General features: G+C 45.0%; 1 protein-coding gene across 2 annotated transcripts in view; it reads right to left on the bottom strand.

The window, feature by feature from the left end:
- RBM6 (RNA binding motif protein 6) overlaps positions 1–24,813 on the bottom strand; it is a 59,657-nt gene extending 34,844 nt beyond the window's left edge. The window contains exons 1-6 of one of the 2 annotated variants that reach the window (XM_049826254.1): positions 24,746–24,813; positions 19,744–19,853; positions 16,353–17,694; positions 15,455–15,544; positions 14,401–14,470; positions 1,588–1,661 (exon numbers count right to left, since the gene is read on the bottom strand). In XM_049826254.1, coding sequence (XP_049682211.1) covers positions 1,588–1,661; positions 14,401–14,470; positions 15,455–15,544; positions 16,353–17,694; positions 19,744–19,787 — 1,620 coding nt within the window. In that variant the 5' untranslated portion in view covers positions 19,788–19,853; positions 24,746–24,813. Of the gene's footprint in view, positions 1–1,587; positions 1,662–14,400; positions 14,471–15,454; positions 15,545–16,352; positions 17,695–19,743; positions 19,857–24,745 lie in introns of both variants that reach the window. The other variant, XM_049826253.1, reaches the window with a different exon arrangement.
- Between the last annotated feature and the right edge of the window lie 124 nt (positions 24,814–24,937).

The raw sequence follows: 24,937 nt of genomic DNA, 5'->3' as shown, positions 1-24,937 counted from the left end.
CAGAACTTCTTCGTGTGCATGTGCGTACAGTAATTTACTGGGCACCTCTAAGCACTCAGTTCAGTTTAAGGACTGGTGCTTACAGGCTCTTTGCTGTAGCAACGCACTGAATCTGATCAAGTCAAACACCTGCCCACGTACATAGGGATGCTCCAAACAGGACAAGAGGTAGAGCAGGCATCAACAACAGGGAAAAGAGGAATTCCCAAATTCCCAGGTATTTTGGAATTGCTCTCACGTAGGGAGACATTGTTTCATGTGAGCAGAATTGCAGAGAGAATATGGAGAGGCATTTGGTTAAAAGAAGTGTCATACATAATTACAGATTCCTCAGTGACAACAAAATAAATTGGGAATTGTAGCAACACTGAAGGGGAAATAAAAGTTGTCACTGATGGCAAAAGTAATAATTAATTCTGGAGCCTTCTCTCTTCTGTGCTCACCACCAACACCCTGGTGGGAATGTGCCAGGCTCTTTCCCAACAACAGAATTATTTCTGTAAAACATTTTTGTAAGTTGCAATACCTCTGTAACTGAAAATAGAGCCAAATGCGAGCGCTTAGTGGGACCTTTGAAACCCCAGCTGTGAAGACTCATTAACTGTAAGTACATTTTTGCAGATCCACAGCCCTGAATCTGACTCAGGACTCTCCTCTCATGACAGCAAGACTTGGGATTCAGGTAAAAAGGCTTTAGATAATTGACACGGATTCTTACTCAGGCCAACTAGGAGGGAAGGCAGCAGCAGAAAGGAGACTTAAAGGATGTAGTGAAGGAAGGGGGATCAACTGTTCAGTGTTTTTTCTTGAGTGATCCGTCACCTGCAGTTCCAAAGCACAGGGAGGGTGGTGCAAGATGGGAATCTATGTTTTATCTAACAAATGTTATGCATCTTGCTCTTGTATGGTGGACAACAGCTCTAGCCTCAAATACCAGGTCAGAGTAAAAGCTCCCCTTGGGTACTTATTCACTGGGGATTTAAGCCATTTTGCACTTTTAAGGGCTGAAAATGTTCAGATTTACCAGGTGCAACTGCACATAGGGTAGTCCTCGTGTTTGCAGCTCCAGCTTGCCTAAGGACAGGATAGATATGGGGGAGACACACAATTAAGAATTTCTCCCCCACACAAGGCATATGGAAAAGAGGAGCGTGCAAGTCATAGTTGACTCGGAGCTGCATACCACAGGCCTCACCTACAGTCACATGTGTATGTGTGTGTGCACACACAACCGGGGGAGGCATTTAATGCTAGCAGAGCTCTTTCCAACTGGATTTCAGTGTGAGTACAAAAGCATCAGGGCCAAAACCTGCATTAGGAGTCTGTCAGCCACCAGCCTCTGACTCTAGCCAGTGGGCCGACATATACTAGGGAGGAGGGCAGACCATTTGGTGTCCAGCAGCTCTTTCACACTAGCATTTCTAAGCCTTTTACAAGTTTCTGGAAACAACATTTAAACCGCAGTGTTGTGTATAATACAACAGATCTTCCTTTGAATGGTTCAAAAAAACTCATTGGCTTTCCACCACCCCACCAAAAAAAATATTTAAAAATCTTCTAGCAGCATTGACCGAAGTGTAAAGCAACCTGGTTGGCTTCCATGCATCCGATGGCCTCTTCCAAGAGTGAAAACTCCACGCAGACATAGCCATAGTCGTAACCTGGGGACAGCATTTAAATACAGACGGGAGTCATGTTAGTGCCTTGTCATAAAGAAAGCCACATTAAATATTCAATTTCCCTTTCCCTCCAATGACAAACCCTCTAACCACCACCCCTCTACTCCAGAATGAAAAGGAGAGAAATCAGGGACTAGCTGGATGATGATTAACTGTGCAGTTTATCATGAATGTTAATAGTACAGTGTTCCCACTTCCCCTTACACAACCCAGTGACAGGCACACCCTTCCTTAGGGCAAGAAATAATTGCTTCGGTTTTTTTTTAAAGGCATAGTGATTTTCCATTGCTAGTTCCACATTTTGTGCTACCTTGGAGGCAGTGCTCTCCAAAGCAAGTATTGATAACTCATTTTGAAGTATCTTGCTCCAAATGTACTTTACATGAATAGCCAGCATTTTAATTGGGCAGTATTTCAGAAAGAGCTAACACGATTCCTTTGCCTTTGCTATTTTTCCTTCAACACCTGCTTACTTTCAAAGTTCAATCCCTTGTATTATGAAAAAGTGCAGTGGAGCTGGAATGAGAACTCCAACTTTCTCATTTTGGTATAGATGTTATTGCACGTGTAACAAGATGGTGTGGGAGCTTAAGTTTAGATGCGAGAAACTAGAGAGCCTTTACTCTTCTCACTCCTTGGAAAGCTGTCATCTCAGTCAGTGGCAGAAGGGACCCACTGATCCACCTATGTACTCCGGTTACCTGCGCTGAAACGTTATGTCCCGCAGCAAAGTGCAGGGTGAACACTATAGAAGATAAGACCATCCTAAGAGCCATCCTTGATGTTGAAACTATCTCCAGGAACTGAAGTGCTGAGGAACAACTTAAAGTCACAACCTCACCCTTCACAGGCCAAGGCCACCTCACTCCAAAACAGTGCTTTCCAGATGATCATGGGCTGACATGCTTCTACACGGACAAAGAGCAAAAGGAAAGGCTTGGTTCCCTCCTCCTGCTGCTCTCTTGGCTGGTTAGGAGCGAGAGGAAAGCCAGTCTCCATGTGGGCTGTACCATTTTAGGCACCTAGCTGTCCTGCTGAAGAGCTTGTCTCCTCTCCTAAAGATGCACGTCTTAACACCAGTATCTTCACACCAGGTAGGTATCTGGTTCCTACTGCTTCAGCCCCTCACCTTCCATGGGAAGGTAACTCCACGCACACTTCTTTCAGGCAAGACACTCCAGTCTGCTGGAAAACAGCCCCCATCTCCCCCATGTCGATGCCAAAGAACATTTGCTGCACTCTCCAATTTTTCCTTTGCTGTTTCTTTACCATCTTTGTACTGAACCACATCAGAGATAAGGCCACACAAAACTGTTTCATCATCAAACCCTACCGATTATTTTTTTTTATTCTGGGAGCTCGTTGTATACTGTTCTAACAACACAATCCTGACTTTGCACACTTGCCTTTAAAACGAGACTCCAATTTGAATCTAGCTCCTCCTCTACCTCACATAGGAATTTATTCCCCTTCCCGATATTATTTTAGTCAATATAATTACACTAGAGGAAAATTTATCAATCTGGGTGCTTTTCAGCTCAGTGAAAGACAGGCCAGCAGGACGCCATCTGTGGTGGAATGCAGCTAAAGCCTTCTTACATGAAGTGGGCACCTGGAACTAGAGGTATGGTTTCAGCTGGCGGGATAGACAGAACCAAATTCACCCAGCTGTTCCCATAGCATCCATTCTACTCTGCAGTTCCAGCCACATTAAATCACATTTTGAAAATGAAGCCGTTCTCTCCGCAGAAGAGAGCTGCTCTCCAGGAGCAGTGCTGCCCCTTGCTGGGAGACTGTTTTGCATTCTGGGCAGACACCTCTGCTACTTCACAACACAGCGTGCACACTCACATGGTACATTTTAAAGTCTTATTCAAATCCAGAACTTTAGTCACTTCTTTCCCTCCTGTTTAGAAAAGGGCTGCATGAATGATATTTGTCAGCCTGTAAGGCTCCTGATTCCCCTTCGTGGAGAGGATTTTTGAAAGCTGCTGCAATCAGCAAGCCAGGATCAGAGCGCTCTCTTATGTCCATGTGCATATGAAGTAGGGGGTCTCCTGACAGACAGAAAGCAAGATTGGAGAATTTTTCACTCTATTTGCTCTACAACGAGAGGCAGTTTACGTCCCAGTCCTCGTGAAGTGAACGAGTGGTTTAGACATGGATTTAATCCAGCATGACACAACTGAGAGTGCAACACTGAATGTTATATGTAGATAGAAAAGCTGAGATGCTTGGAGGAATGTACACTAGAGGATCGTCCCAAGCATTACATGGAGACAATTAAGGGGAAGACCAGTACATTTCTCCTTCTGCACTTCCTTACCTCTGCCCTCTCCCACCAAATTCAACCTGCCCTAATAAGCATAGCTGCAGTAACATGTACAATGAGAACTAAAACCAGAAACTGTGGCCCCATATCCTGCCAAAAAGCAGCTTCAGACCAGATGTTCAGCTCTTGTGGTCAGGTTGCAGAGGGACGCAGCGTTCTGCATTTCACTACAAGCTGTCCTTGCACAGACAGCACTGAAGTAGTAATGCAAGAAGAGGACAGCCTGGAGCCCCTGCTCCACCCCAAACCGCTGATGAAGATCTGCGGGGGCTTGACATTTTCCTCCACCCCCAGATCCAGCCCTTTGCGCAGATCTGACAAGCAGGCTCACTCTGTGAGAACTACAGAGTAACATCAGCCTTGGATGGTATGGCACCCCTGCTCTGTCCCCCTTCCCCCAGCTCCACCAGAGACTCCTTCCATTTTAGACCATGATGGAAAGGAGGCCTGTGGAACAACAGTGCTGCTATAGAGCACCTTCAAAACGCACTGTTTGCTGATTTTTTCCATGATCTGCAATAATCACATTACACAGAGCATAATGCTTGAAAAAAAACCAAGTGACTTCAAGCTAGCTCTAAAGGGGAAGCAGCTGAAGCCACCAACTGTTGTGCCTCTTCCCTGCCTCCTCTGTAGGGCTGGTTCAGCTCTTTGTGTCAGCTGCTGAGCTTGCGTATTTTTATTTCTGTAGCCTTCGGGCAGTTTGCCTGTCAGAATGTAGCAGTTCAGCTGCTGTTAGCAGAAGCAGGACAGGGGATTTTGACAGAGGCATGGGGCCAGGCACTTAATGGCAGGAACTGGCACAACAGGCATCCCAAGGTAAACTGTTCTCCCCTTGTGAATGAGAGCTCTCGGACACCCAGTGGTATTCTTCAGGTCATAATAGTAAAATCAAAGTGATCAAACCAGCAAAGCAAAATCACCAACCAAAAAGGTGGCCCAAATTCATATGCAAGGTTTCATGTGAAGATGTAAATCCTGGTATCTTCTTAATGCGATCCTTCACTTACTGTTTAATACAATACTACAGTTTCAGGATCCACAAAAAAGTAGAATGGAATAAGAAGTGCTTTATGTTTTGGCAGAAGTACACGTAATCAACACAGACTGTCAAAAAGGAAAGAAATCAGTATTTCCCCACACACAACCTCTGAACATGTTGCAGCATAGTTACACTGTTCAAGTGAACTCTCCAAGAGGAACAGTCCTCCAACACCTGAACTCATCCAGATTTTGGCCCCAGCACAGCCATAAAACACGCATGTCCTCATCTCACCCTGTGTTTTAGGTTAACTGTGTAAAAGGACTTCTCTACCTTATTTAACTAATTCCTCTCAGCTGCACAAGTCTACAGTACCACAGGCTGTATACGATGGGTAGGAGGAGAACAGAAGGAGAGCATGCACATAAAATCCAGAGAACTTCTGTTTTCCCTTAAGTGTTTCTATGTATACACAATTCTTTATGGATGTTCCCAAAGAAAGCTCAGTTGTTTTCTGCACTGAAAATGGGCACGATCGCTTAATTCTGAGGAGTAAGGACACATGTAGAGCTCCAGGAAGCTGTTCTGCAAACATTTGAATAAGGAATATCTTGCCTCTGAAACAGATGTGTTTTAGTGAAGTAAATTTTGACAACAAGTAGCAAGTCCCTGTTAGCATGCCGTCGTTTGGCTAAAAATCCTGAAAGCCTGACTTAAAATTACTGGGGTTTGGCTTCAGAAAAAAAGATCACAGACTTGGGATTTAAAATAAGACTTGTTTCTATACACACATGGTTTCTACTGAACAACTGACACATAGTAATGTGTTACTTGATGATAGTTTGTTATGTCAAAGATCTAAGTAAAGGAAAACCATAATGTTGTTCTGATAGCGGCTCTAAGCAGTGTGAAGACACAAAAAAAAAATAATCTTTGGAGTTTTAGTAGGCCAAATGAAAAGATCACGTAACGACAGCAGCTCTGTCTATGCCAAACCAAAGATACTTTCGGAAAGAAGGCATGATGGCAACATGACAAAGGCATCCAATTCGAGAGGTGATCCAGCTCCTGGATTCTAGGAACACGCATGCAGTAAGTCACATTACTGCCCACCCCTACAAGCTTAAGGCATTAGGTAACCTTGTCATAGAATCATTTAGGTTGGAAAAGACCTTTAAGATCAAGTCCAACCGTAAACCTAACACTGCCAAGTCCACCGCTAAACCATGTCCCTAAGTGCTACATCTACATGCCTAACTCCATGGTGAACCGTCACCTGCCTTCTCGAAAACAACTGCTACAAAAGCCCTGTCTGCTGTGGTGCGATATGAACATGTTCTCTCTCCTCTGGCCTGGAAAGTAAGAAGATGGCCCCCTATTACAGTAACTCTGTATAACAGGTTGCCAAAAGACACTATGCTACACTGGACAGCTGGGCCAGCTGCAACCGTGGTGGAGGTCCCTGCATCTGCCAGATGGGGCCAAGCAGCCTGAGGGCAGAAGATGATAACGATGGAGTCTCCAGAGGCAGAGAGCTTCTCAACCATCCCAACAACAATTCACTTGTGTTTTTTTCCTGGAGGATGAGACAGAACTACCACAGAAGAAAAGCATCTGCAGTTTTGGGCACTCCTAGGATGCGGCAAGATAGCACGTTAAAGCAGAGCCATGGCCAGCCTGCTGAAGCAAGGACATTCTTGCTGCATGCTCTCTCCAGAGACAGCATGGCAGAGCAGAGTGCACGTGGGGAAATTCTCTACAGAGTTTCATCCATGTTAGAGAAGAAAGTTCTATTGCTTCAAAGACAACTACAGCATAAAGTATGGAGTGAATATGAAAGACTCCTGCATCCCTTGAAGGAATCTCACACACTGACCTTTGCACAGCTTGGGCAGTGGAGACAGAAATTTGCACACTGTTCTTCGAGAATCTGTTATTCCTTGGTCGACAGTAAGAGCCACCTCATCTGTGGGACGTTTTGGCAACATGCCCATAACCCCATGCACAAGTTTTTCTGTTTCCTCTAAGGAAAGATGCAGATGTAGGTCATCCATACTAAAGAGTGAAAACCTCAGCACAAGAAAATACTGGAAAACACAGGGCCTTCTCTGTATCTCTGCACTATTACAGTGTACTATTATTAGCAGGCATAATACACTTGATGCTTCCAAGAAGCCAGGAGCTCCTGAACATGCACAGTAGCGGCTGTATCTGTGCTTACGCAGTGAGTCCTGCCACTGCAGTGAGGATGGGCAACAGCGTAGTGCCTTCTGTGGCGAGCAGAGAAAATAAAGCTGTCCGCACAGTCTGAAAACTTGGAGGGCAACACCGCAGCACGGCAGGGAATGGCAGCAATCTATCTATGCTAACACAAGCTCAGAAGCCAAATCCGAGAGCTCTCTCGATACCAGCTGGTGGATTCTGAGCATCCATAAATATGTCAGATCTCTTTACTGCACAGATAAATTGGTCTTCAGAGCTACTAAAGCTGAAGAGCTGTACCAGAAAAGCTTGCTGTTGAATACTAAACAGGACAATCTGCAACAAGCCATATCCCCAATTCCTTTCAAAGGCCAAGCATTTACAAGCCACACCTGGCTGCTGGAAAGAGGCCTGTCACTTCATACTGTCCCTTTGTATAAAAAAAGTACATCCTTACGCTTCATTCATGACAGCGCTGCAGAAGAAAACAGCACTGAAACCACAGGATGTGAAATGCAGCTATATTCCGAAAGGTAGAGCACCACAGTCCATCCTCCCCCCTCCATTCAGAAAGGATCTGCCTGAGATGCCCTCAAAGGCAGACACATGCAGCTCCATAAACTACAGGAACTACAACAGGCAGAGCCCCAAATAGCTGTCAACCCTTCCTGGCCCAGAAGGAGGACAGTTTGTACAGCAGCACAGAGGAAGGGGGGGAAAAACCCACAACACTAAGATCGTACACACTGTAGCTTTATTAAAGACAAAGTATTACATTATATTTGTACAGACGCCTGGAATCCAAGGAAGGCTGGAGCCATCGCAAAACTCCAGGAGAGGACTGGAAGCTGCATACTTGGGAAGCTGTTGCAGACAGAAACTTGGTTTTAAAGTGCTGCTAATATCAACCTGGTCTCCAGGATGTATCATCTGTCATTTAGCAGAAATGACTCAGAAAAGCAATCGATGCAATAATGTCAGCACACTGTGAAAAGCCTTGAAGTTTTGTGCTGGAGATGCAAAAAGGGTGAGCACATTTGTAAAAATGGTTACAGGGAGAAGGATTCTGCATGTCAAAAAGGCTGTGAGCATGTTTTATGGATGAATGTGTTTGTTGCCTTTTCTGTTGAACAGGCCCTATAACCCTGAACCAAGGTTGATCGCTATCACAAACACCGACTTAAAACAGATTTGTACTTCCTATTTCCTAAGCTACCACATCACAGATGAGGAAAGAAGGGCAAGAGTGCCTTTTACTTCTAAAAGACAATGCACTACTGCCATGAAATCAAGCAAGACTAGCCAAAAGCCTACTGCCCACACAGCTGGTAAAACTGGCAAGGACTGGTATTGATGGCCATGGACTAATTCCAACTAAGTGCTTTTTTAGGTCCTCACCAGACTATTCTGGCTACAAAAAAAAAAAAAAAAATCAATTGCTTCATGCACATGAGTGCTGAAGATACTTCCCCAGCTTCTGAAAGGTGAGCCCCTGCAGACTGAAGAACTCTGCTGATGAGCGGGTGATCTGGTCGTGCCTCAAGAGGAAACTCCGTGTGCTACAGCATCTTGTGAGCTCACGGATGATCACTTCAGCTCTCAACAAGTGCCTAAGATCAGCACGCCCTTATTTGTGGCTGATGCAGTAGAGTGGGCCGCACAATCTTCACTGTGCAAAGCATCAAACACAGCAACAGATTATTCTTCCTGTGGTGCCTCAGCACCAGCCTTGGTGGTGAGCCAAGCTGTCTTCTGTATAATTAGCACAACAGGTGAGATGCACCTCTGTGCCACAGTGTGTACTAGAGATCTCACATCAACCCACATCATGTTTTTTGTACCAAACCAAAGAATTTAAGTCCTTGTGGGACCTACTCCTAATTAAACTCCAGAGGGTTGGTGCCAAGCCCTCTTTCTGAGGAAGCCACTAGCTGGCCAGAAATTCACCCTTCAGAGGGGTTTCCCCTAGGGCACTGCATCACTCCTGAAAGGAAACAAAAGGTCCCAGTTTAGCACAGTTCTGCTGCACACTTCCAGAAACATCCCCTCCCCATGCAGAGCAGCAGCTCAGCCCTCCAGCCCTACCTATGGTTGGAAGCTGCAGCACGACAGCACCCATGTCATGCGGGAGCTGGGGATAAGCACAGTATTTCGCCAGTGCTTCTGACCTCCAAGAGCATTACTAGCCCAAACCCCAGCCATACATAGAGCTACAGTGAGGGAGCTAAGACTCAGTTATACGTGGGCCAAATGCGTAGCCATGCCTGCTACCACAGCAGGAGCTCTGCTTTAAGGAAGAGGAAATCCCACTGCCTTAGGATGCACTCCAGCCATGGAAAACGGAGAACTTATCCCTAGTATGGTGGTGCATCACTCAAAAATCTGTACTGATTTTCCCATCATTAAGTGTAAACTTTTGGACCTTAGATTATGAGTTTTAGCAAAATGCAACACTAAAGAATACAATTTTAAATTTCAGAGGCTTCCTGAAATATTCCTGAAACTAACAATTCACTGTTGTGATATAGCAGATAAGACAGCACTTGGAGGAAAAAAAAAGAGCACCTTTTAAAAGCTTATCTAAGGACCTTATTAATATTTAACAGGGCAGCAATGTGGCAGAGCTCTGTGACAACAAGCAAGGTAATCCAGTTTCTTCTAGGGCTTGGCCAAGGCAGTTGAAGTTTAACAAAGGGAGGGATAAGGGGGTCAGTTCCAAGCACCACATAAGGGCCGGGTCTGGAGAAATGGAACAAAAATGAAATGCTAGTGCAAGAAGGTGGCCAAGCAAGCAATAAAGTATGTTTGGTGCCAATAGTACTTGCTAAAAATAAAGCTTTTCAAAACAGAGCAGGCAGCTGCCATGAAGTAGCTTCTAGGTTAGTCACACTTTCAGGATAACTACATTTCCTGCATCTACCTCCACCACAGGAGGATGCCTGTCCTTTAGCATCAGCCACCTGTATCCATGTGGACATCCCTCTGGCCCCAAGCACTACTGCTGTTCAGAGAACTCCTCCCTGCTCCAGTCATCCCATTCCCATGGCTTTGCTCCTCAGGAGTGCAGCATCACGCTCCACATCCCCACCCTGGGTTCAAAAGTGAGTATTCAGAAGGGTCATAAGTGCGTTAACAAACGCAAATTCCCAATTTCTGAAGTGCTGCACTAATTTAGAGGGTACATAAAGGGGCTGGGGTAGACCTCACCACTCCTTCGCAATCCAGCTCACCTGGTCCCTCCAGGTCTGCTTCACAGAGCTCCTCTCTGCACATGCTGCTCTCCATCTTGGTTAGTGTGTCCATTCTCCAGCAGGCTCTCCCAGCTCAGCAAAAACTCCTCTCGGTTCCCCAGATGGGCTTGTAGAGTAAGCTAGGAAAGCCTCATGGGCTGCCAGCAATTTCTCAGGCTCGCTTTCCCTGAACAGCTTTTCCCAACTGGTGGTACTAACCCTAACATGAATCCTGGTTGGAAAACACATGTTCCAAGCTTGTCCCACTGCAGACTGCATCCAGGAGAATAATTTGAACAGGAGGCTCAGAGTATGCTTCATGTTTTCACCTATTACTTGGACATTGTTGCAGCATCTTTTAAGGGTGAACGACTCACCATAAGCAGCCCTTTAAGATAAAGATAGCTCTGTGTGCTCTCTTCTCCAGGCCATAAGTGTGTGTTCAGCCAGAGTTCTGTGCATATCATTCACTCAGGATGATATCTCAGACTTGGCTTATGTTTGACATTAGTCAGGAAAGCTTGATGAGAATCAGGCAGGAGGTAAGTTCAAAATATGAACAAAATCAAAACCAGGACAAGGTGTGTTCACGTTAGATTCCTCAAAGGCCAAAAGGTATTGGTTTCAAGTTCCTGGCAGTCAGCACCAACGCAAGCGCACAGACAGTAATAGGGGAAGGACAGACACCGTGCCACGAGTAGGCTGGCGCTGTTACATGCTGCACTAACAGCTCCACAGAAGGAGGCCCAGACTGTAAAGCCACATGAAAGCCTTGACCCCAGCAAGCAGAAATAAGTACCTTCAGATGGGACTGGGGAGCTCACAAGCCATTACTGACAACCCCTTCTCAGAGATCTGCTGACAAGTCATCACCACTAGTATCTACCAAAGCAGCAGCACATCCACGGCTCTGCCTCCACATGAGGCAGCAAGAGGCACCAGTAGATACCGCATACTAAAGCAGTCGATGGTCTTTGAGAAGATTCCACTATCACCTCAGGGTTAACCCTTTGTAATGATTAATTGAACAGACATGACGAAACACACTTCAAAAGGCAAGCTGAAAGATAAGCCAACAATCTAATACAGTTATTTCTGCCAAGGCTTATACATTACATTGGAAGAAGTCCTCTTCTCCTCACAAATGGATCTGATACTTTCAGTCTGAATATACACACATCAATTCAAAAATCTAACTGACGGAAATTACAAGTTAACCTTGTGTATACAATACTATAAAGTCTGACTTCGATATTTTATCATTGGCTGTAAATATATGCCTTTTTGATTTAAATAGAATTACTATGCCATTTCTTAACATCTCTCCTTTCACTACCTTGTTTAAAATCTAGCCACCACTCCAGTCTGTGGGGTTCAGAGACAAAATAACCTAAAGAACAAACAGCTTGCATGTGTACCAAAATCACACCAGGTATATTAAGAACAGTGTTCCATGCTCAGCACAACCTTCAGTGAAAATATGCTTCCCTTACCACATACGCAGTATGTAAAAAGAAAGGGCTTTATAAAGAAGTTGAGCTGCTTTTTCCAAGAAAAATCAACCATATTTTTCCCCCAAAACAGAAAGAGTCTTGTGAAAGCTCATACAGTGGAACCATCATGTTGAAGCTGCTGAGATAAGCTTTATGATAAGCATTATCTTTTTGTGAAACTGATCCGAACCTCACTTATTTTGAGTTAATTGCGTGTTATTTGTTATGGTTGTTATTGTTCTCCAACAGCTGCAGGCATTCTTCTCTCAAACACACTCAACATGCATACTCATGATTAATGTTATTTTTAACATTTCTGGACAGCACTCAAAAATATACAACCCACTCAGACAGGCTTAGCACGCACTCTTCTGAGCCAGGCTGCCGTCGTCCCATTGAGCTGATAACAGCAATGCAGTCAGTGGGCCCAGGTGTATCCAAGGTGTAATCCAGCAAGTTTGCTTTTAATTCTTATGAATATTTACATACACACCCCATCATAAAAGCATTGTTTAGCCCATGACTGGCCTCTAGTTTCAAAACAGACTTAGCTTTTCAGAAGTTAATATGAATTCAATTTCACACACTTCTCTATAGGATGACCTAATGCGAAAAGCTGGATTAAATTTACTACAGCTTCTAGTTACTCAATTTGAAGAAGAAGTTTTCACAATTCAGGAAGCTTTTACTGTCCTAGACATACTCATCTTGCGTAAGAAGGATCAGAAAGCTGTTTAAATTAGCAGCTGCATTTGCAGCCTCAGGACATAATGCAAAACAAAGTCTTTGGAACATCCACATAACCTAGAATAGTGCTACACTGCTTAAATTACTGATGTTGACTGGACAGAGTTAAAGAACAGCTTTAAATAGCTCATAAAATATGAGCTAATTTTAACTTCATTCTTTCCCCTCCCACAATGGCCAGAAAAACTTAAAAAAAACCCCAACTTTGCAGCCGAGGAGACAGACTGAAAGAAAATGCAGCTTTTAGAGGGATAGCAGAAAACTGCAACCCTCTTATTATATGTGACCACCAGCAGATACTAGGGCTTCTGCATGTAAGTTCAGACACTGTTTCTCATCCTGAGTAGCCTTTGAAATGGGGAATGGGAAGGAGGAGACAACAGTTCTCTAATGAGGGCAGTAAGTCCTAATACCATACAGAAAAGACCTATGAAGAGATTCCCAGTTCAAGTTGATTTATTACTGAAATGTGATGTGTTTCAGGAAAAAAAAACAAAACAAAAAAACCCCTGACAAATCACATCAGCACAGGTGAAAAACAAGCATGTTGCAATTATTGGGTTGCAGTCAGTGTTGTGCGGGTGATGACAGCCATGCTGTACTATGCTTAGAAAAGAGGAAAGGAAGCAAGAAAGATTGACTGTGTCCCTTAAGCCCTGCTTGTTGGGCCAGACCAGATTATGTGACACAGGGGTGTTCTTTAGTTCAAAGGTTCACGAGAAGGTTGTGAAATCTCCTTTGACAGCTTCCAGAAACAAAAATATACTTGAGAAATACCCAACTGCCCCAGTTTCTCTCCCCAGCTACTAAACACATAGGAAGCCTTTATATAATATATTGACATCAAGAATTCCAGCTGCTTCACATGCAACCCATACTGGTAATAGGAAAAAGCACTGATGAAGGTAGAAGCCTCTGCTTTCCTATGTTTAAAAAAAACAAACACCAACCACACACACAAAAAACCACCACAAAAAAACCCCAAAACCAAAACCCCAATGGTTTCCAGGTATTTCCTACGGTATTATCCAAACCAATCCCCAGGACTCACCCTGCATTTCCTACCATCGCACATCTTTGTTCCAAGTACAACTTTCTCACAAAGCAGCCTTGTAAAATATTTCTTTCTTCAGAATCCTATACATACTGATCAGAAGTACAGCAAAACTTTATCCTTTGAATGAGGAAGATCATCCAGACCCAGTATTTGGATATATGCTTGTAAAACTTACTTTTTCTTTTTTTAACCTGTCTTCATGTCTAAGAAGGGTAACAGTTTCATGTTACTGAAGGAGAAATGTTAGGATGTATCAGGTTTCCTGAGGACACTGTGCAGGACATTCCACAATAAGACCATCTCAAAAACAAGATGTAGAACAATCCAAAAGGATTTAATAATAATTTTTTAAAAATCTATTGAGGTATTAACCTGCTGTCCCATGTCAGTATTGACTTTATTCTTGATGGCTATTAGAACAGCCTTACTGTTTTTCCTGCTGCTCCTACATCTCTCTACAGGCACCAGGACACATGCTTTACCTCCAAAGTAGCAGTGAGCACAGCCATCAGTTTTGAAGACAGGGGGACAAACTACAAAACTCAGTGGGCATTTTAATTCAAAAATACCTGCAATTATGTCACCAAAGATTTTAACCAAACTGCCTAAGTGAGTATCGGTATAAAAAAGTATCCTTTTGTAAACTTGAAACTAGAAGCACTGAAAAAGCATTCTCACCTGAACTGTAATCTTTCAGTCGCAAGTCCTTCACAGGTGTCCCATCAGGCCCTCGGAAAGCATTGAGAATCTACAGGAAAACCAAGATCCACTTCAGTCTCCAAAACCAAACCTCGAAAAGTGAAGCACTTGCTAACATACATTTCTTTCTCCCCAAGACTTCTTTTCTTTCTAGTTACAAACCAACACATTTTACTGATTAAGTTACAGCAGTACCTGAGAACTGTTCATTGAGTTTTGGGAAGTATTTTTGGTGTTTAAGCACCATTTACATCACAGTTCAACTGTGCAAAGGTTTATTATGCTGGTCTCAGCCAGACAGTTCACCTCTGATCCTGATCTAAGGTCAGAGATATCTTAGTGCCTTTAAGAAAAATCAAGGGACATGGGGTGATTGTTCTGAGTCTTATCATCCTCTGATGGACAAAGTTTCTGCCATGAGTTCTCCGATATCAAGCCTCAGAAGCTCTGATCATAACAGCTAACCCCAGCAAAAACTATTGCACATAGTAGTTCTCATGTCTGGAAATGCCACCAAAAAAAAAATCCTAATTCAAAGTGGAAGGTTTTGGAAAGGGAGCTTCTTTCACCTTGTAGCCTAAATTATTTTGGGGCTTTTTTTTTTTTACTAAAATCAGCAGTAGCACCAGACATCTTTTCCATCTTTATAAGACCTCATTTAAGCAATTTCAAGTAACTAAGAATGAACAAGTTCACTTTGACACTACACAGTTATCAAAATGTAGTAACAAATTAATAACAATATTTGGTGTATATATAAAGCAATGATGGAAGTAAGGCATGTTAAAAAGAGTCTGGAGTCAAGGCTTTTAGCCATCAACAACCCACACGTGACTGCAGAAAAACTCATCACTTCCAGACTCCCCAAAACCCGGAATAATCAGATAAAAGATAACATTGCAATGACTTCTAAGTCTGGATTTTCCCCTAGGAAAATGACAGACAGACCATCTGAACTACATTAACCAGGCTTAAAAATGTTACATTTAGAAACCCTTGACAGAAGTTTTTGGGTTAAAAACATCCCACTTACATCATCCTTTGTGGCAGTTTCAGGCACTCCTCCTAGCCGAATGAGCTTGCTTGGCTTTACGTATTTGGGACAGGTCCGGTAATCTTGGTCCTTGAGTTTACACAATCAAAATGGTTTTTACAAATGAGATACGCTAGCTCACAAGATACACAGACAGTAACAAAATAAAGCAGGGTATAATTCAAAGGCAAAGGCCCATAAGCAGACTGGCTCAAATCTTTAACCACAGCACTGTTTAAGATTCAAAGCTCTGGAGGACTTTAGTATTGCTAGATTCTTACATGCTCGTTGAGCTGTACCATGAGATCTAGGTCCACGAAAATAAAACAGGCAAATCGTCTCTCTCTGCTTTCCAGCAGTGGTAGATTCAAATTCAATAGTAGCTATTAACTCAGTAGTTACCGTTACCTTCAGATTTCAAAGTTAGCTCTGAAGGAGAACGAAGCATGCATGAGAACAGCTGTACTGTTCTACACAGGTCCACCCAAGCCAGTAGCTTCTCTCTGGTAGTGCTCATAAGCAATGTTCAGGAGAAAATAACATAGAATGGTTACAATAAAGTAAATTCTAATATAATAAAATAAGTTATTCTGTATACTATTTCCCCCAACACCCTCTCTCTGTCTGGTCATATTCAACTTGGGGACTTCCTGTACCAAATCTGGTTCTATGTATTTAGCAATTCTCAATTGCTAAATCCCATTTCTCTTGAGAAGAAAGTATTTCTGAGATAGAGAGGGTGCCCATTAAAACAACCTGGAGCCTGAGGATGATCTCAGAGAAGGACAGTGGATTAGGATAGAACTGATAGGATATGAACAGAAGACTCCTTCCCAGCTCCTTCCATTCTTTGGCCAACACGCATTTAATAGAAACATCAATTGACAAAACTACCTACCTGAAGGCTCTTATAGGGCCTAGAATCTTTGCTGGGTTTTCCTTCTGAAAAGGACTTGCCATGTTCATAATCAAACATCTGATGCCCTGGCAGACGGTGATCCACATCACGATACTCGATGTTTCGGTAGTCAGTATCTTGCCTTCCAAGGAAATCCAGGCCACCTTCACCCTTTAACCCAAGATCAGAATCGGATCTTTGCTGCTGCTCCCCCCCAGAAAGCTGCTGCTGTTGCTGCTTGTTAGCAAAGGTCTGAGGTTGCTCCTCTTGGTCCTGAAGAGTAGGAAGAGGTCCACGGCTATTTTGAAAATTGTGTGAGGTGTCATCTTCAAGACCCAGTCCAAGTGATTCCTCTTCTCTGGCTGGTGCTTCTGAATGTTGAAATTCTCCTTTTTGGCTACCAAAGGGAGTTCTATCTAGACCAAGTGCAGACTCCTCTCTCTTGCTGGTGCTTAAACCAGAGCCCTCTCTTTCTGCTAAAGGTACAGTAGATTGGTTGCGCCTAAAATCTACAAGGTTTTGATCCACAGGAGGCATTTCCCTATCTGAAAAGTCCATAGGAGGAGCCACATCTCTGCTCCTAAAATCCTGATCAGATCGGGACCTGTGCCTGTTTCTGAAGTCTGACGATGGTGCATTTCTGTTTCTGAAGTCCAAATCAGAGGTGCCCACACCCCTGAAGTCCAAATCAGGTACATCCCTATTTCTGAAGTCTGAATAGGAATGCTCTCTGCCCCTGTAGTCTAACTCAGGCACATCTCTTGCCCTAAAGTCTGCATGAGATCCATCTCGACCTCTGAAGTCTAGATCAAAAGACCCCCTTCCCCGGAAGTCTGATGGAGGTTCATCTCTGCCCCTGTAATCCATATTATGTGCTTCCCTATCCCTGTAGTTCATACGGAATGTCTCCCTGTTCCTGTAGTCCACTGAAGGAACATCCCCACCTCTGAAGTCCATAGGTGGCCCTTCTCTCTCCCGGAAGTCTCCAGAATACATATCCCTGCCCCTATACTCAGAAGAGGGTGGCTCCCTACCTCTGAAATCCATCTGAGACTCATCTCTGCCCTGGAAGTCAGATGGTGGGAAATCTCTGCCCCTGAAATCATGGTGCCCCTCCCCGCCTCTGAAGTCACTACGTGGTCCATCTCTAGCTCCAAAGCTGAAAGAAGGTTCCTCTCTGTTGGCAAACTGAGGATTGAGGAGGCCTGTGAGTGCCTGGATATCAAAAGGAAGTGATTCTCTGCCAGAGAAGTTGCCAGAGTGTCTTTCTTGAGCAAGACTATCAAGGGAAGGAGGATATTCCCTGTTCCACCCGGGAGCAAACCTTTCTTCTTGGCTCCCACTGTAGAAATAAAGACAGTATTATTCATAACGTGCTTAGAGTCTGAAATCTACACAGCAGCACATTCTTCTCTAAACTTTATAGAGTTGTGTAACAGTCTAAGATCCGCAGAAGATATTGATGTTTGGCAGTTTAAGATGAGGCAGCATACGACAGATGTGAGAAAGTAAACTTGGGTGCTCCCATTTCAGCACAATTTCCAGAAGCACTCAACAGGGAATACCTGCAATATTAATGGGTTAATGATGGTAGCAATCCACATAGTCCTGCACTGCACACAGCTCTGCAGCTGTTCAAGGTTCCACCAGCTGGTGTGTTTGTTTGTTCATTAGCATCACCAGCACACGCCTGCAAGGAACCACTTGAGCTTAAGCTCTCCGGGCAGTATTACAAACAGCTAACTTAACACGTCATCCTGAGGCACATAAAAGCAGAGGTTACCAAACATGCTCTATTAACATACTACAGAGACTCATTTATGCTTCCTTGTGCTGGAGTCTAAACTGGCAAAATGCTGAAAGCTATCAGTTCAGACTTCAAGGATGCCTCACAGGAATATGCCAACACTCAACATTCAAGATGATCCTGCGCTCGTGCCTCCAGACTGGCTGTCTTACACCGAGTTTACAACACTGTAGCTATGAGCTCTCCTGATACCTGCATAAAACCACTCAGGAAGAGGTTTCCTCTTAAGAAGGTTTTTCAAAACCCAGTGAGGTTTGGGTTTTTTTCTTTTGAGATGGAGCTACCTGATTTTTCATCTAAGCGAGGCTCCAATACATTTTCAAAAAAACACAATAATAAAATATCAACACATTGTAAAATAACACCAAATGCTACCCAAATCAGTGGTCATTTCCTTAGCAACTACAGCAAGTCATGTTGTTCTTCAAGTTTCACTCCAGAATCACTCACCAACAGAATGCAAGGTGACATTTGCATAGTTAATCAAACCATATACAGATTTCCTAAGCTACACGCCCCTGTTTCACCACCATGTAGAACAGTAATTAAAATTGGTTCAAGGTTAGAATTCCCCACCCAACACAGTAAAGAATGATGCCAATAAAATCCCCTTAAAAATCAACAGGACAGCACTACTGATATCGTCACAAAACACAATCACTCCCTCATCAATACTGTTAAGACATGTTCTGGAGGATACTGTTTTTCAGAGCTCAAATGTCATCAGCTTTCTCAACACATTACAATTAGACAATTATTTGAAGTATTCTTGTTGCAGAAACCTAAGGTATGCCATGAGGAAGTACCTTTATCATGCTGGTGTTCAAGTAACTGAGGTGGACACGTAAGCAAAGGATGAAAGATTTATGCACAACAGAGGAAAACCCTAGCTTTTGGTGCCTCCATTTTTATTTATTTTTTTTATACCCGGAGCCCTCTTGCAAACACAGGGCCTAGTAACAACCAGAAGAATGTAAACTAAGCAAAACATCGGGCTGTGCGAGTCAGTTGCATATGAATCTTTAAAACAGTTCCAGTGACATTCAAAAATGTCTTACGAAGGAGTAGCACCAAGAACATGGGGATATACGATCTACTTAAACTCATGGAGAGAACTAAAGTCTCACAGTTTTCATAAAATCCTGTGTGCAATGAAAGTGACAGTATTTCTGAAGTTAAGGCAAGCACAAAGGTTGAAGAGAATCAACATCACGCTATTAGGCACTACTCTTCTAGGTCTTAACAGTGCATAGTACCAAAATCCATATGGCATATCATCACCTTAGCTTACAACAGCTAAACTAAGCATCACTAGAAAAGCTGGTGTGGAGAAGGAATAGAAATACTAAAAGCAGCTGTTGTTAAAAAAAAAAAAGAAATTAAAAACAGAAATGCAGAAAGTTACACTGTCACTTAACATGCCTATTCTTTGGCAATCACACCTAGCTCCACACAGACCTCAGAACTTTTACCAAAATAGTCTGCTTACGGGACGATGCGCAGAAATACTGACAGACAGAAAGTTCCTATGGCTTATGGTATTTAAGAATGTTGCTGAAACAAACAGTACATTCAAATGCTTACCGAAAAGACCCCATTCTGTTGCCTTGTCGATGGTCTCCCCACATTTTTATCTTGTCTGGTACGCTTCCAGAAATGGTTAATTCACTCTAAGAACACCAAGACAGCACAACCTGCTGAATAAATAACATGACAATAAGCCACAAGGCAAAAAACACATATCACATAAGAAAAACACTGCTGGTTAGAAGGGGCGTGAGTAACATCCGATCAGGATCCACAAATATACAAGACCACACTCAGGCATGAATGTATTTAATTGTTGCGTTTCTCCATGTTCAAATTTGCAAGCATCAAATGACTTCTGAAATCAAACTGTCAATACGGGTGGGCAAACAATTTGATATCTGCTTTGATTAACACAAAGCTTTCCAACATACTGTGCTGTCTGACACTATTTGGAGTGCAGCTAGAAATGTGAGAACACCACAATCTATAAACAACGAGGACCACTGCCGAACAACAGTTTGTAATTAATGTTTAATCCAAACTATTTTTGCCAAAAGCTCTTTGCTGTTCGAGGAAACGATCACTACCATTGGTCTACTATGGTTACTCTGCCCTCAAAACTACATAGATAACAGAGTACGCTTTGCCAATAAATCATTACAGGCACTGTTCTCCAACGCTGCCCTCATCAAGCCTAGTGCCACAAATAACACTTGCCTCAAGAGAGTTCTAAAATTTCATCCACTTCCACCAGCGGAGAAGGTGAGGATTTCCTGGCAATTGCCAAAGCCAGGACTTGAAATGGGAACTACTTCCATCTTTCCCCCCCAAAAAAAGGTTGCAGTAGAGCATAAAGCAAAATGAGGTAGCTAGCAACCTGATGGTCTCAAACCTACTCTGGCTAGTCCAGCTGCAGTTGTTCAGGAGGGCTGCCATGCCACCAGACCAAGGTTAGGAAACCTGGGACTCACATGCTCTTACAAAGCAGCTCAAAAGCAAGATTAAACTAACTGCAGTGGTTAGGTGGAACAGAAGACAGTACAGTCAGCACCAGGCCTGTCTAGAGCAGCTGATGTTGAAGAAAAGCACACAAGATCCTGTTTCTTCTTATTTCCAAAGGCCAGCGCTGCCACATGGGTGGCAGGTTGACAGAGGTTATGACAGACCTTACACCAGGGAGCGATTCCAGATGCCGCTGCCAGCAGCCGCCTGTGCCAAGGAGCTAAATGGAGCTGCCCTGCCAAGAGGGACTACCCACTGCTGCCAGGGTCCATCACCAGCTGTGGGAGCCAGGGACAGCAAAGCTTGGCAGGCCTCAGCATGCAAGGGTGTGATGGCTGATGAAGGCAACCTGTACAACCACCACTGATCCATCCACCGTAACACCATTTCCAAAGAAACAGGTTCATTCAGTTGGCCACTCAAGCCCGAGAACACTGGTCTGCTCACGTTTTGCACGGCTCTTGATGCAACAAGCACCTCCCTGGTCCCAAAGATTTCCTCCACAAGCTCTATCATTTTTTTTTCTTTCTCAGAGGTGAATCTAAGAGAACTGCCACTGTGCCCTCCACAGAGAGGACAGGCAAACAGAGGTGGTTATGGCAGTCATCATTACGAGTGGCTGTCATCAGCCAGTCCTTTTATCTATGATCTTTTGCAGCCTGCAGACATGGTGTTTCTTGTTCTTCCTTTTTGGATTTCCTCCCCCTCTCCAGTTCTCATTAAGTCAACAAGCTCACCGATGTTTAAAAAAAAAAGAAATCCTTTGCCAGCTAGAAAATGTTTGTATATAATGTTCAAATTATCAGACAGGGAAAAAAATACCATTGGACTGATATCAGGCCTGGCATAGATCAGCAGAGCCATGCAGCAACATCCATGAGTATGAGGTCATGGTTCAATAACACAGGCAGCAACACTGGCTCTGACAGTCCCCTGTTCAGCCTGATATGATTTGCTCCCTCCTCTCTGCCTTTGGCAATGTGCAACGTGATAGTTGTGCCAACTTGTGCTTTTCTGGGTCTGCACCACAAGTGACCCTCCAACGAGAGTTATATTCAACTCAGGTTATTTCAGCAGTATGGTTTACTACCCAGCCCCACAAAACAAGGTGACAGCAAACTGCAGGACAGGGACAGAAACTTCTCAGACTGGCTTCCACCAATGCCAAGATCTCCTGAAGGTACACCCTGCTACAACTGCTCCGAAAGGCGCACACTGTGATAAGACGCCATCAGGACTGACCCTTCAGGTAATTGCCAGCTCAGGTCCCATCTCCCTGCTCACAGGCTGACACTGGGAGACAGGTCAGTGTGAGTAAGGCTGTTTGCCAAAGACACACCAACAGAGCCTGGGGCTGGGGCCAGGCCAACAGCAAAGCACAGCAAAAATCCACCCTCAAGTGCTAGGAACTGTGCATCAATTAGTTTTGCCATAGTTTAGTCACAACCACACATCTGAAGGAGACGGCAACAAAGGACATTTCAGAGTGACACAATAACGCAGCCGCAAAACGCACAGCGTGGTCCAGTTACTCACAGAGCCCAGATTCAGAGTTCTTTTAAGACAATAATTAGCTGTTACAATTATACTGAATATTCAGGAGGGCAGATATGCATCCTGAAAGTACGCATTACGTTTCCCTCCTCATATCCCAGCTGGCTCTATTTCCTGGTGGCAAAGCCTCAGCTCCAGTGAAGATACAGAAGGTACAACTCAAAGGAGAGGAAGCTCTTTTGTGGTCTTAGTTCCTCCAACAACCGGTGGTCCCGCAGCCCTCTCAGCAGACATGAGAGAACTGATGGAGCTCCAGACGCTCCCTGGCAATTACACCCAAGGACCTCCTCAGGCCCGTGCCCCTGCCCTCCTCAGTGCACTCCCAGACAGCCCAGCACTCCCGCTCAGGGGACATTCCCAGTTCCACTTTCCAAACTGCACGTGTCAAGCCTGACGGCAGACTCTTCTGGATCTCTTATTTCAATTTGCATCATACTATGGTAAAATAATGGCATCGTACATCAGAACTGTGCAACTGAGCCAGACTAAGAAGCTGGCCTTCTTAAGGAATAATTAAAGATTTCTGGCAAGGGGCAGAGTGAGGAATGCCAGCACAGCCCTTGAGCATCTCCTCACCAAATTACACCCAACTTTGCACCTTGTTTTCCAAATCTGGGGGGAAGAGAGGAGAAATTGGTGATGGACTAGACAAGGTGAAGTTTCAAAGAGATGCTATTTTCAGAAAAATACTCCGATACTCACAACTTCTCTCCAAACAGATTTTGCCAAGACTGCCAGACTTGGTATTTATAGACCACGAGAAAATCAAACACATAACTACACACAAGACTACGCTTAAAGAATAGAGGAAGTAATTTGCTGCAGAACAACTTTCTGTGCCTAGTGAAGTTTTTGTAAGGCTGAAGAAAGGAAAAAGCCACTGTGAAATTCAAGTACTACAGGAGGTACAAAAGAAAACGTTTCTCCAAGCTGCAGAAACTGCAGGTAGCCAAGAAAGCCTGTTATTTCCAATGTTAAAGTTGAAGATGTCTAATACAGAAGTGAAGAAAGATCAAAACCGTGTCACTGAAGTTTGAAAGTGGAGGGAGAGAACTATTTCAGCTCTTCCAGGTGTCAGGCTGGAGGTTTGGACTTAAAAAAGGGGATGCGTGTGCTTTTCAGCTGTATGATACTTCTAAAAACATGTATTAGAAACAACTAGGTGAACTTCTAAACACACACTCCCATCCCCATTACTATCCTGATCTTGCCTGTCCCAAAGGATTTCACGAGCACATTCCCAACTAGGGAGTGTTGGGAGAGACTTTCACACCACCAACGCCCTGCTGGGATAGAAAAGCATATTCCACCTTTAGCAGTGTTTCCAAAATTAATACCACACATCAGCAACACCACCAAACTCTTGTGGCGCCAATTGTTTTAAAAAACAAAACGCGAGACGTCAGCATTATTATTCCCAGTAGTTCACAACCACTGCGTTACCCGGCCTCTACCTGCCTCCAGCATGAGCCAGGCCACATCCTGCCTCCACCTAAGCCTTTATTTACAGTCCAAAATCCCATTTAGCCCATCACTGGAGATTACTATCAGCTAACACGCTCCCAGCGGCAGCCCCAATCACCTTTCTCTGCACCCCAGCATGAATGCAGCCCACTTTTTGTCCATCCCTTTTAAAAACACGAGTGTTCAGAGAAGCTTTTCACAGAAAGGCATATGACATGGTGTGAAAGAAGCCCTAATTTTGACCAGGGCCTCACAATAACAGAGAGATACCCAGAAACACCACAACCACTGACAACGACACAGAGGGCAGGCCCCAACGCTTGGCACAACCGTGCGGGGCACCCCGCGGTACTCCCGTACCGGGACCGAGCTGCCCAAGCCCACGGCCCCTGTCCCAGCTGGGGCGTGAGGCTCTGACGAGGAGACTGAGCCCACAGCCGGCCGCGGAGCCAGGACCCACTTCCTCGCAGCTCGCAGCCGAGGCAGCCCCCCGCCTCGGGCTATCCCCCCATCTCGGGCGACCCCAGAAGAGACACAAAGAGCCCCCCCCTCTATCCTGATGGGCTCCACAGGACGAACCCCTTGCTCCTCTATCCCAGGTGGCCCCTAGGAAGGACCTCCCCACACACACACTGCTCTACCCCGGACAGCCCCACGGGAAGACACCTCCCCATCCCGGGAGACCCTCAGGAGACCCCCGCCCCGCCGCCCTCTCTCGGCACTGAGATTCCCCCCCCCCCCCCTTTATCCCAGGGGACGCCCCAAAAACAGACACCCCCCTCGACCCACCGCTTCCCCGTTCCGGGCGGCCGTACGGGAAGCTCTGCCCCGCCCCTGTACGCCGGGAGACGTCCCCGCTCCCCTCCCGTACGCCGGGAGATCCCCGGGAGCCGCCGCCCCCGCTCCCCCACCCCGGCGGCCCCACGCCAGACCCCGCACCCGCCCTCCCCTCCCCAGAGCAGAAGCCCACGACCCACGACCCCCGCCGCACCGGGAGGCCCCGGCCGGGCCACCGGGGCGAGAGGCCGCCCCTCACCTTCACCGCCGCCGCTCCCGCCGCGCCAGGCCCAGCGCAACCACGGCGAGAAACCGGAACTTCCGCTCCCCGACGCCCCGCGCGCGGGGCACTCTGGGAAGTGGAGTCGGGTCCCCGCCGGCCGCCGCACTACCGCTCCCGCCATGCCCCGCGCCGGCAAGGGCTACGGGCGGACTCCGTTTCCCAGCGTGC

This window comes from Accipiter gentilis, chromosome 23, assembly GCF_929443795.1.
Source record: "Accipiter gentilis chromosome 23, bAccGen1.1, whole genome shotgun sequence".
NCBI classification, from domain to species: Eukaryota; Metazoa; Chordata; class Aves; order Accipitriformes; family Accipitridae; genus Astur; species Astur gentilis.
This window is presented reverse-complemented; position numbering and strand designations above follow the sequence as displayed.